At 37.5% G+C, this 12,506-nt stretch overlaps 1 protein-coding gene across 1 annotated transcript; it reads right to left on the minus strand.

The window, feature by feature from the left end:
- Positions 1–4,461: 4,461 nt before the first annotated feature.
- cldn5b (claudin 5b) lies at positions 4,462–7,321 on the minus strand. Its single transcript, XM_083983681.1, has 2 exons — positions 6,841–7,321; positions 4,462–4,716 (listed from the first exon to the last, which is right to left on the minus strand). Exons 1-2 carry the CDS (start codon positions 7,291–7,293, stop codon positions 4,522–4,524), a joined length of 648 nt encoding a protein of 215 aa, XP_083839807.1. The 5' UTR covers positions 7,294–7,321; the 3' UTR covers positions 4,462–4,521.
- Between the last annotated feature and the right edge of the window lie 5,185 nt (positions 7,322–12,506).

Here is a 12,506-nt window from a genome sequence, read left to right on the forward strand (position 1 = left end):
TCTGACTGTGAATTTGAGGTCACAGTGACTCACCACCTACTTAGTGGTTGCGTGCACTCAGCTCCTGATTGTGTGTCTGTGTCTGTGTGTGTGTGTGTGTGTGTGTGTGTGTGTGTGTGTGTGTGTGTGTGTGTGTGTGTGTGTGTGTGTGTGTGTGTGTGTCCACGTGAGGGCACTGATTGCTCCACTGCTCCAGATCTCAGGCTTCCTGCTGCTGATTGGTCTGATCCTGGTGATAGTCTGACTCTGCTGCTGCTGCATTGTTTTGTTTCACATTAATGTTTCTGGGCTCTGTGTGTGTTTGTTTCCTCCGGTTCACATACAAACAAGTTCACATGTCAGCGCTCACACGTGACCTTTGACCTCGTTACTGGGGCGTCTGAGAGTTTTATTGGTTTTAAATCGTCTTTTCTCTTCCAAACTTTATTTATTGAGATTTTTTTCCCTTCATTGTTTCATTAACTACAACAAAAAGCCCAGATCGATACAATCAACTTCATTGATCATGACAGAAACACATTTAAATCTCTTATTGTGCAGTTTTTTGTTTTACAGACTGAAGTTTTTATTTGATTTAATGACTTTTCTTGCTACTGACGCTGCGTTAAGTCTGTTCACACTCACACAGTTTAGACTTTCATGTTTTCTTATGTTAATCGGGTTCAGAGCTCTATAAATAATGATTCTTATTATTATTACTAGAAGAAGATTTCAGAAAACTCCAATCTTAAACCTAAAAATTCACTTTTGTTGAATGAATGAATGAATGAATGAACTGAATGTTATTATAGTGTCATGCGCACACTCAGCTCACATTGGCTTATAAGACACAAAGAAACCGGACCAGAGCTTGTCATCAACACATCCAAGAAATAAGAAAAGAAAGAAACAAAGTTAAAACAGACAGATCCTCAGCAGCAATCTGGGGCCGTATTCCTAAAGATTCTTAGTGCAAAGAGTTGCTCCTAGTGGCCAAATTCTAAGAAAATTCTTAGAATCATGATGTTTTCTTAGAATTTCTCCTAAAAGTTAAGAGTAGATCCTAGTAAAGATAAAAGCTATTCCTAAAGAATCCTAGCTCTTAAGAGAGCTCCTAAGGTGGGATCTGTTAAGAGTAGGGAAGAGGACTTTTAAGTGGCTTAGGAGTTCCCTAAGCAGAGGACAGAATGGTGGACAGAAGAGGCAGGAGAGATATTCTCCAAACACTGGATGACAGTGAATTAATGAAACGCTACAGATTGTTCCTGTTCCTCTGTCCAGTTGGATTTCCTTGTTCTTTTCTTCTCCATTGCTGTTCACTGGTTTGTGGTAGATTTCAAAGCCAACCAACACTGCTTCTTATAGGCCGGTCAGCAATCACAGACACTGATTAAAGCTGAGCCATTTTACCCTCGTTAATACCAAATTGAGTTGAAATGTTGAAAGTTGAAAGTGCAAAAATTACTAGCATGGTAATTAATATAAGCAAATAAATATATATTTCACTATGCCAATACTGTGCCAGTTTTCACACATTTTGTGGGATAATTTTAAAGTATAGCTTACAATTCATTTAACAGATATTTTGTTTTATGTGAAATATTTTTTACAATTACACAGTCTTCATAACATTGGATTCTATGGTTAAATTTATCGATTTGAGGGTCCATCCTTTGCACATTATCACCAAAAGTATATTTTTTAATCTAGCTTTTTTTGAAGTAGGTTTTTTGGGCTTTTTGGTCTTTAATTGACAGAACAGTTGAGAGAGAGAGAGGAAGCAGAAAGAGAGGGAATGACATGATAGGACTGCTCGACACAGGATTCAAACCGGGTCACCTGCAGCGAGGACTATAGCCTCAACACATGGGGCGGCTGCTCTACCAACTGAGCTAAACACCGCCCCTTTATCTAACTTTATGGATCAACCAATCACAGCGTTTGAAATGATGACTCATACCTAGCAACGGGGGTCAACCACACCTCCTCACTAAGATAGGAGTTTCTGTCCACTCCTTGCTCAGAGTTCTCTGAGAGTGTTCTGGAATCACTCCTAAGCTAAGACTCCTTGCTAGGAATTTTTAGGTTAAGTTAGGAGCTCTCTGAGAGGATTCTTAGAATCTTTAGGAATACGGGCCCAGATCATCTTTGGGGTTCAAAACCAAAAAAAAAAACATCAAAGGAGTTCATCAGAGATTAATTAAACAAATGTTCCTGTCTTCTTTTCCAGCACTGCAAAAACTCTTATTTCTTGTTAAAATGTCTAATTTCTGGTCAAAACTAATCTCTTTCCACTTAAAATAAGACTCATCACCTAAAAATGAACTTGTTTTTAGATCATTTTCACTTGTTTCAAACTAATTTTCACTTGAAATAAGTAGAAAAATCTGCCAGTGAAAGTTTTTTTGTGCTTGTAATAAGAAAGAAAAACTTGCTCCACTATCAGATTCTTCTACTTATTTCAAGTGAAAATCTGCTTGAAAGAAGTAAAAAGTGTCTAAAAACAAGCTGCTTTTAATGTGATGAGTCTTATTTTAAGTAGAATGAGATTTGTTTTGACTAGAAATGACATGTTGACCAGAAATAGGACAAATATTCTTGGTAAGATTTTGAATTTTTGCAGTGTAATGGAGGGGGAACTGTAATCTGCTCCATTGTTATTTCTTCTGTCCTCTGACATTTTGTGTCGTCGGTTCCACATTCGAATCATTTCACAATTTCGTTTAATAGTTATTATTTGTTGTTGTTTTAAATGCAACAAAATCAATCTGCAGGAATCTCAACTATTTCATTCAAACTACAATTGGCGTCCCTCCGGACCTTTGGATAATTAGTGTCAGTAAAACCCCCTAACCCCCCACCCACACCAAGTACAAGTGTTCTTTGTCTTATAAACACAAGTATCAGTTCACAGATAACAAACAGAAACAGTTCATCCATTTAAATTCATTTATTAGAAAAAACAACATTTTTTTAATTAATGAAAACTTCATATAAAAAATGACATCAAGTAAAAAAAACACACTGTACATGACGCATTCATATGCAAATGAGCTCCTTCCATCACAACGTTGGAGCGGTCGGTTCACTATTTACAATGAAGCTGAGCCGCAGCACGATGACACAGCGGCTTCAGCTTCGCCCTGATTGGTCTCTGTTAATAACTGATAAAAATAAAGCTCCGCCCACTCACTCATTAGAAAAACAGATAAATAAACCTCCGCCGCCTCATCACATCACTTTTCTTTTCTTCTTTTTTTACACTTTTTATAGTCCGTTCAACATCAACATCAACAGTCTCACGTGCTGCGCTCTTTGCAGGCGCCGCGCGTTTGCGTGCGTCTGTGGCACGCACACACGCGCTCCCAGCGGGATACAGACAAACTTCTCTTAGAGAGTTAAAGGTACATTGTGTAGGAATTCCTCCCATCTTGCATTGCGGTTGTATATCTCAAGCAACTCAATCGTATTTTTCATGCTGCATTCACCTGAAATCGGGCAGACGGCAGTTTTAAAAAATTTTGAAGAAACTGGTAACATTTCTGAAAGAAATTCTAGGAAAAGTGGTAAAAATTTATCAAAAAAATAAACGAAAAATTTGGTAAAATTTCTCAAAAAAAACAACAAAAAACTTTAACATTTTTTAGAAAAAAGTGGTAAAATTTTGCAATTAAAAAAAAAAAATTCTGGTAACGTTTCTCAGAAAAAGTGTTTAAAAAAAAGTTTTTAAAATTCTAGAAGAAACTGGTAACATTTCTGAAAGAAATTCTAGAAAAGTGGTAACATTTTTCAAAAAAGTTATAGAAAAATGTGGTAAAATTTCTCAAAAAAAGTGTGTGGGGGGGGGGCAAACAATAATACAAAAGTGGTCAAGTGGTCCGTCAGCACGAGGCAAAATAATACACATGACAACATGTTGTCATGGCGATGTCGTATTGTTTACCTGACCCACGTTTTACCGTCTTTCTCTCGACTTCTGCACTGCAAAAACTCCATATCTTACCAAGAATATTTTGTCTTATTTCTAGTCAAAACAAATCTCATTCTACTTAAAATAAGACTCATCACGTTAAAAAGTAGCTTGTTTTTAGACACTTTTTACTTCTTTCAAGCATTTTTTCACTTGAAATAAGTAGAAAAATCTGATAGTGGAGCAAGTTTTTCTTTCTTATCATAAACACAAAAAACTTCCTTTCACTATCAGATTTTTTTTACTTATTTCAAGTGAAAATTTGTTTGAAACAAGTGAAAATGATCTAAAAAGAAGTTAATTTTTAGGCGATGAGTCTTATTTTAAGTGAAAAGAGATTAGTTTTGACTAGAAATTAGACATTTTGAGAAGAAATAAGACAAATATTCTTGGAAAGATTTTGAGTTTTTGCAGTGTGTGACTAAAATTACATCTGGTTTGTTACCGACCGACGGCCGTCTGCCCGACTGCAGGTGAATGCAGCATTGCAGTGTCATCATCAGTCGATTTTCGTGAATAGACAACAGGAAGAAGTTACACACAATGTCCCTTTAACGTAGTCCCGGTTGGTTCTAGACGTAGTACTTCTTTTCCATCATGTCGGACCCGGGCAGCGTCTTGGTGGGTGCGTACTTGATGGGGGCGACGCCGCGCACCATGGACGACAGCGAGCAGCAGAGCAGCGTGCCGCCGAACAGCAGCAGCGCTGCCGCCGCCCAGCCGATGTAGATCGCCGCGCCGATCTCACGCTTCTTAGACGAAGGCACCTGTGGGTCATTATAAAAAAAAAAGTCAAAAAAGTTAAACATTTTTAATTCTGTTTTTTTTTTTTTTTTTCATTTTTTAGCATCAGATTTTATCTTATGATGCAAAACACTTATTGTTAAAAACAAATCAACAACCTTTCCATGCTGTCTATAGACCGAATCTCCTTGTTGTTTACATTCTACTTCCGGGTAGAAAACCAGCACGTAATTTGAATGAGATCAATAGTAACGAAAGAGAGTTTAGCTATATCATATTTTTCACGCCCTATCACCGTTTAGACAAATCTGAAATGATTGAAGAAACGTTATTATTTCTGTGTGTGTGTTTTGTGTTGCTATGTGTTGTATTTATTCAGTTTGGGGGAATCACGGTGTCTAGAAAGCATCAGTGGCTCAGCTGACAGGGACAGCTAACGGTAGCTAAGCTAACGGTAGCTAAGCTAACGGCGGTATCTAAGCTAACGGTAGCTAAGCTAACAGCAGGACGACAGCTGTTAAAACCCTCCCGTTGTCGGACACGACATGAAACTACTCCAGTTAGCTCAGTCATGTTGGAACTCAGATATCCGCTGGAGAAAATATTTTTTCATGGAGCGTTTATTGAGTCACTGAGTTATTAAAGTTAAACAGGTAGCTAACCGTTAGCCCGGCTAATCTATGATAACCATGACTAATTACAAAAATGTGCACACAGAAATAGTAATGTTTGTCCAATCACTGGTTTTATAAACTTTACAAACATCAGATTAGTGTAAACGGTGATATAGTGACATGAAAAATTAGATATAGTGAAACTCTCGTCCGTCACTATTGTTCTCATGCTGGTTTTCTACCAGGAAGTAGTTGTAAACAACAAGGAGATTCGTCCTATTTTTTTGTTATTGTTTTTTTGTTTTTTTAGATTTATATACACGTGTAGAAAAATAAATAAATAAATCAGAAAACCAAAATTCTTTTTTTTTTTACGACAAATATCTATAACAGGCTAATTACACAGAATGGTAAGCTAGCTCAAAGCCAGCATGAGTCAGCATTTTTACATTTATACTCATTAAACTGTTTTTTTCCCCCCCATAAAAATATTTCATAATAGCGCAAATCGACATTATTGATAGTGTTGAACCATGGCAGTGGGACAAGTGTTTTTTTGGTTGTTTTTTTTTTTTTAGATACAAAGGAAATTAAAACTGAAAAAAATGAAATAGCCTACACTGCAAAAACTCAAAATCTTTCCAAGAATATTTATCTTCTTTCTTGTCAAAATGTCTAATTTCTAGTCAAAACTAATCTCTTTCCACTTAGACTCATCACCTAAAAATTAACTTGTTTTTAGATCATTTTCACTTGTTTCAAACTTATTTTCACTTGAAATAAGTAGAAAAATCTGCCAGTGAAAGGAAGTTTTTTGTGCTTGTAATAAGAAAGAAAAACTTGCTCCACTATCAGATTTTCTACTTATTTCAAGTGAAAATCTGCTAGAAAGAAGTAAAAAGTGTCTAAAAACAAGCTGCTTTTTAATGTGATGGGTCTTATTTGAAGTATAATGAGATTAGTTTTGACTAGAAATGACATTTTGACAAGAAATAAGATAAATATTCTGGTAAGATTTTGAGTTTTTGCAGTGTAAAACTGCAAATATATAAACTGAAATTATCATCATCATTTAAAATGCACTGCAAAAACTCAAAATCTTTCCAAGAATATTTGTCTTATTTTTTGTCACAATGTCTCATTTCTAGTCAAAACTAATCTCTTTCCACTTATAAGTAGAAAAATCTGCCAGTGAAAGCAAGTTTTTTGTGCTTGTAATAAGGAAGAAAAACCTGCTTTCACTGGCAGATTTTTCTACTTATTTCGAGTGAAAATTTGTTTGAAACAAGTGAAAATAATTTTTAGGTGATGAGTCTTATTTTAAGTGGAAAGAGATTAGTTTTGATGACATTTTGACAAAAAATAAGACAAATATTCTTGGTAAGATTTTGAGTTTTTACAGTGTAAAACTTAAAATGGTATTAAATGACATCATTTTGGCTTAATGTGGATGATTTTTTTTTTAATTTTCAAGCCTCTGTGAGTGTGTGTGAGTGTGTAAGACGCAGTGTTTGGAGGAGGATGATGACGCACCTGCGGGTCGTAGAAGTCCACGATGATGCTGTTGGCCATCCAGCACAGCGGCACGAGCACGAACAGCGCGCTCACGATGTACACGACCCCGCCGGCGTTCACCACGCGCGCCTTCAGCGCCTCGTCGCGCATGCAGTTGGTGCACTGCGCTCCGGCCACCGTGACCGCGAGCCCCACGGCCCCGAGCACCGCGGAGATGACGGTGAGGGCGCGCGCCGTCTGCAGGTCCTGGGTGAGCGCGAGCAGCGAGTCGTGGACTTTACACTGCATCTGGCCCGTGCTCTGCACCACGCAGGACATCCACAGCCCGTCCCAGATGGTCTGCGCCACCACGATGTTGGAGTCGATGAAGGCCGTCACCTTCCACGTGGGCAGGCCGCACGCGACCATCACCAGCAGCCAGCCCGTCACACACAGCGCGAGGCCCAGCGACTCCAGACAGGCGGCGATCATGGTGCAGAGGAGCAGAGAGGTGTGTGTGTGTGTGTGTGTGTGTGTGTGTGTGTTAGAGGAGGAGGAGGAGGTCTGTGGTCCTGAGGGGAGGAGAAGGAGGTGCAGAAGGATGCTCTGGTCTCTGGGTCTCGTGCGTAATGAGCGCGCTCCACTCGGCTCAGACACTTTTATGGGAGAGAAGCTGCTGCTGAACTTTGGGCCAATCAGCTCTCACTCACTCAGCCAATGAGAGCAGCTACATCTCTAACTCACACACACCCTCATACAGTGGTGGACAGTAACGGAGTAAATTTACTTGAGTACATATCCAGAGGATTTGTACTTTACTTGAGTATTACACTGCAAAAACTCAAAATCTTTCCAAGAATATTTGTCTTATTTCTTGTCAAAATGTCTAATTTCTAGTCAAAACTAATCTCATTCCACTTAGAATAAGACTCATCACCTAAAAATTAACTTGTTTTTAGATCATTTTCACTTGTTTTGAACAAATTTTCACTTGAAATAAGTAGAAAAATCTGATAGTGAAGCAAGTTTTTTTTGTGCTTGTAATAAGAAAGAAAAACTTGCTCCACTGTCAGATTATTTTAAGTGAAAATCTGCTTGAAAGAAGTAAAACGTGTCTAAAAACAATCTACTTTTTCATGTGATGAGTCTTATTTTAAGTAGAACGAGATTTGTTTTGACTGGAAATAAGACAAATATTCTTGGTAAGATTTTGAGTTTTTGCAGTGTAGATTTCTTTGGTACTTATTACTCTTACTTGAATACATTTCCAAGAGTTAATTAGTAGTACGGCTGAAAAGTACTGGTTACTTTCAGGTCTTTTTCTAAAATCCTATTGGACACAAGCTGTGTTTGTCAGAGAAGGAAACCCTAACCCCTAAAAGCAGCACATCAGTGCAGCTGCTTTCAAAGAGTTCATTCTGTGGCGTCCAGGGCGGCTGTGGCTCAGGAGGTCCATTAACCGGAAGGTCGGTGGTTCGATTCCCGGCTCCCCCAGTCCGCATGTCCAAGTGTCCTTGGGCAAGACACTGAACCCACAGTAGCAGTAACATGTAAATAGTAATGTTTGTCCAATCATTGGTTTTATAAACTTTACAAACATCAGATTAGTCTAAACGGTGATATAGTGACATGAAAAATTATATATAGTGAAACTCTCGTCCGTCACTATTGTTCTCATGCTGGTTTTCTACCCGGAAGTAGGACTAGTTGTAAACAACAAGGAGATTCATCCTATTTTTTTGTTGTTGTTTTTTTGTTTTTTTTTAGATTTATATAACACGTGTAGAAAAATAAATAAATCAGAAAACCAAAATTCTTTTTTTTTTTTTTACGACAAATATCTATAACAGGCTAATTACACAGAATGGTAAGCTAGCTCAAAGCCAGCATGAGTCAGCATCTTACATATATACAGTTATACTCATTAAACTGTTTTTTTCCCCCCATAAAAATATTTCATAATAGCGCAAATCGACATTATTGATAGTGTTGAACCATGGCAGTCGGACAAGTGTTTCTTTTTTTGGGGGGGGGGGGGGGGGGGTTTAGATACAAAGGAAATTAAAACTGAAAAAAATGAAATAGCCTACACTGCAAAAACTCAAAATCTTTCCAAGAATATTTATCTTCTTTCTTGTCAAAACCCACACTTGCCCTCCGATGTATCATCGGATGTATGAATGTGTGTGAATGATTAGTTCCCAAAGCCTGTCTGTGAACAGTGCTGTATGAATGTGTGTGAAAGGGTGAATGCGACCATTTGTAAAGCGCTTTGAGTGGTCCAAGTGACTAGAAAAGCGCTGTATAAGTGCAAGTCCATTTACCATTCTCACTAACAAGAGTTAAAAGCTCCTTACATTCATTTAGAAACAATTAGAGTCATTCATTGATATGAAGAATAAGACATTTACTCTGACTTTTACTTTGACTTAAAGTAAATTTAAAGGTACCTATTAAGTACCTTTAAAAGCAAGTAGTTTTTTACTCTTACTGCAGTAACATGTCGACTGAACTACTTTTACTTGTAGCGGAGTAAATTTTGACCAGTAGTATTTGTGCTCTTACTCAAGTACTGGGGTCAAGTACTCTGTCCATCTCTGCCCTCATACACACACATACACACACACACACACACACACACACACACACACACACACACACACACACACACACACACACTGGCGGTGGAGCTGCAGGCAGCAGCAGATGTGTGTGAGGTCTCTTCCTGCGATTCAGAGACTGAGGAGGAATTTCCAGCTTTTTATTTAGGTTAATCAACACACACACACACACACACACACACACACACACACACACACACACACACACACACACACACACACACACACACACACACACACACACACACACACACACACACACACACACACACACAGTCTCTCTCTTTCTCTCTGTGTTTAAACACTGGACAGAAACACTGATACACTCCACACACACACACACACACACACACACACACACACTCTCGTTGGTTTTTCCTGTCAGACCCTCGGACACGTGAAGTCCTGGTGCAGATCAGGATGAGAACAGTTGCCCCCTCCTCCACCCTCACATGTCCAACAGGGAACTGACATCTGATCAGGTAGAGAAATAACTTTATTGATCTAAATTAGAGATGCACGATAACTATTTTAAAAAACCGACACCGATAACCGATAACATACCTGCAGGTAAGAAAGACTAGTGAGGACCTAACATACAGTATAAATATAGTTTTGACTCTTTAAATGAAGATATTCTATTAGTAAGCCTTTCAAACATTTGCTAAAAGATATCAAACTAAGCTATTTGACATCTCAAATGAACATCTATTTAAATAAGGTGCATTACTTATTGATATAAAAGTGAAGGACTCTAGAACTGATGCAAATATTAGTTGTTTGAGTTGTTTTAGAGGGAAATACAGAGACTGTTGATGAAAAACTGTCCCTGAAGGCAACGTGCATCAGCTGTTTTGCATGAATTTCCCTCTAAAACAACTCTGTGTGGTAACGTTGTGTTATTATCTCATAGCGTGGTGAATGTGCAGGTCACAACTTGTCCACCAGAGCGTTATTGTGGAGTTGTTGGATTGTGTATTTGATGAGTTTGATGATGAGGGAAACCTAGAAATCCCATAATGAGCCTCCGTAGTGTAGCTCTGAGCAGCTCACGGCTCTGCTCCGCCGTTCTAAAAACAGCTTGCACCGACAATTAAAGGTAACGAACCTACTGCTATGACTATAGGGATTATGGCAATGGGCAAATTTGCTAAAATGTTGAACTATCCCTTTAACCTGTGAGTTTTACATTATAAGGCATAATAGACACGTTATATTATATTATATTATCACAGATTCTGTTACTTAAATATCATAAATACCACATTATATCAGAATGTATAACCATAACAGATGATTCTCCACAGTCAGTAGTATTATGGGATGTTGTGCTCAGTGTAGCCTATTTTTCTGTCTGAGCCACAGGAAGCAGCTCCATTGTGCCGCGGCCGCTCCGATGAAAAGTTCCTTCAACTCGTCGTTTGTTTGGGAGTTTTTAAGTGGAGACGCACAACAACGAGGCCTGAGGCGACCCCACACACACTACACACACACACATCCTATACATCCTACACACACTGCAGAGTCAGCAGAGGCAGCAAAGCATTCTGGGTCGTCAGTCAGTGCTCCAGTTTTTATTTAACTTTGTCTTTTTTCAAAAGTTCGAATCAGACGACGACGCCCACAACGCTGCAGCTGCACTCTTCATCTCCATGGAGGTGATTAGTTTGAAAATAGCATCCTGTGTGTGTGTGTGTGTGTGTGTGTGTGTGTGTGTGTGTGTGTGTGTGTGTGTGTGTGTGTGTGTGTGTGTGTGTGTGTGTGTGTGTGTGTGTGTTTAGTGCAGACAGAGTCATGCGTGTCGAGTCGACCCCTCCCTCTGTAATGACTCTGCTGCTGCTGCTGATGGTGAAAAACTCAAAGTCCTCGAAGTTCAAACGTTCACGTTGCTGCAGCTTCGACACGAAAACCAGGTTTTTATTAAAAAGAAAAACACAAAAGAACAAAGTGAATTCACAACAACACAAACATTACAATCCATTCTTCTGACTCTGATACTGATCAGTGAGTCATATTAATAATAATCATCTATAATGTCTTGTTCATCAATAACAAACTAATTATTGATGTTCATTAGATCAGTGGTTCTCAAACTTTTTTACATCAAGGACCCTAAATTGACAGAAATTAGACCACGGACCCCCATTGGACAAAAATTTGAAGCAAACACCAGAAATACACAAATATTTGTTCTGAGACCATAAAAAAGGGAAGAAGTTCTGAGACCTTTACTTTTTTAGTCAATGTAAGTTCAAATTAGAGCCAATGGTGTGAAATTTTGGAAATATTGTAGAGAAATATCTGGAAAAAAGAGGTAGCCTACAATTTCTCCAAAAACGTTTAAATATTCAGTTCAAACAGAAAAAAGTGGTAAAAATTCTCAAAAAAGTTTTAAAAAAAATTTCTAGAAAAAAGTGGTAAGATTTCTCAAAAAAAGGAAAAAATAATAATAATCTCAAAAAATTCTAGAAAAAAGTGGTAAAATTTCTCAAAAAAAGTTTTTAAAATAATATCTTGAAAAAAGTGGTAAGATATCTAAAAAAAAAAAAAATTACAAAAATTGAAAAAGGAGTAAAATTTCTAAAAAAAACCAAACAAACAAACTAACTAAAAAAACTAAAAAAATTTCTAGAAAAATGTGGTGAAAATTTCTTTAAAAAAAAGTTTTAAAATTCTAGAAAAAAGTGGTAAAATTTCTTTTAAAAAAAAAAGTTTAAAAATTCTAGAAAAAAGTGGTAAAATTTCTCAAAAAAAAGTTTTTTAATTATTTCTTGAAAAAAGTGGTAAGATATCTAAAAAAAAAAAAAAATTACAAAAATTGAAAAAGGAGTAAAATTTCTAAAACAAACAAACAAACAAACTAACTAAAAAAACTAAAGAAATCTCAAAAAATTTCTTAAAAAAAAAAAAAGTCGTAAAATTTCAAGAAAAAGTTGGGGACCCACTTTGGTCCTCTCTAGGACCCCTGGGGGTCCTCGGACCCCACTTTGAGAACCATTGCATTAGATCACTGTTTAAAGGACAATTCTGGGTAAATTCAACTCAGGGCTGTATTTTCCAAACATTTTAGGTCTAAAAGAAGGA

This window comes from Trachurus trachurus, assembly GCF_905171665.1.
Source record: "Trachurus trachurus genome assembly, chromosome: 12".
Classification (NCBI taxonomy): domain Eukaryota; kingdom Metazoa; phylum Chordata; class Actinopteri; order Carangiformes; family Carangidae; genus Trachurus; species Trachurus trachurus.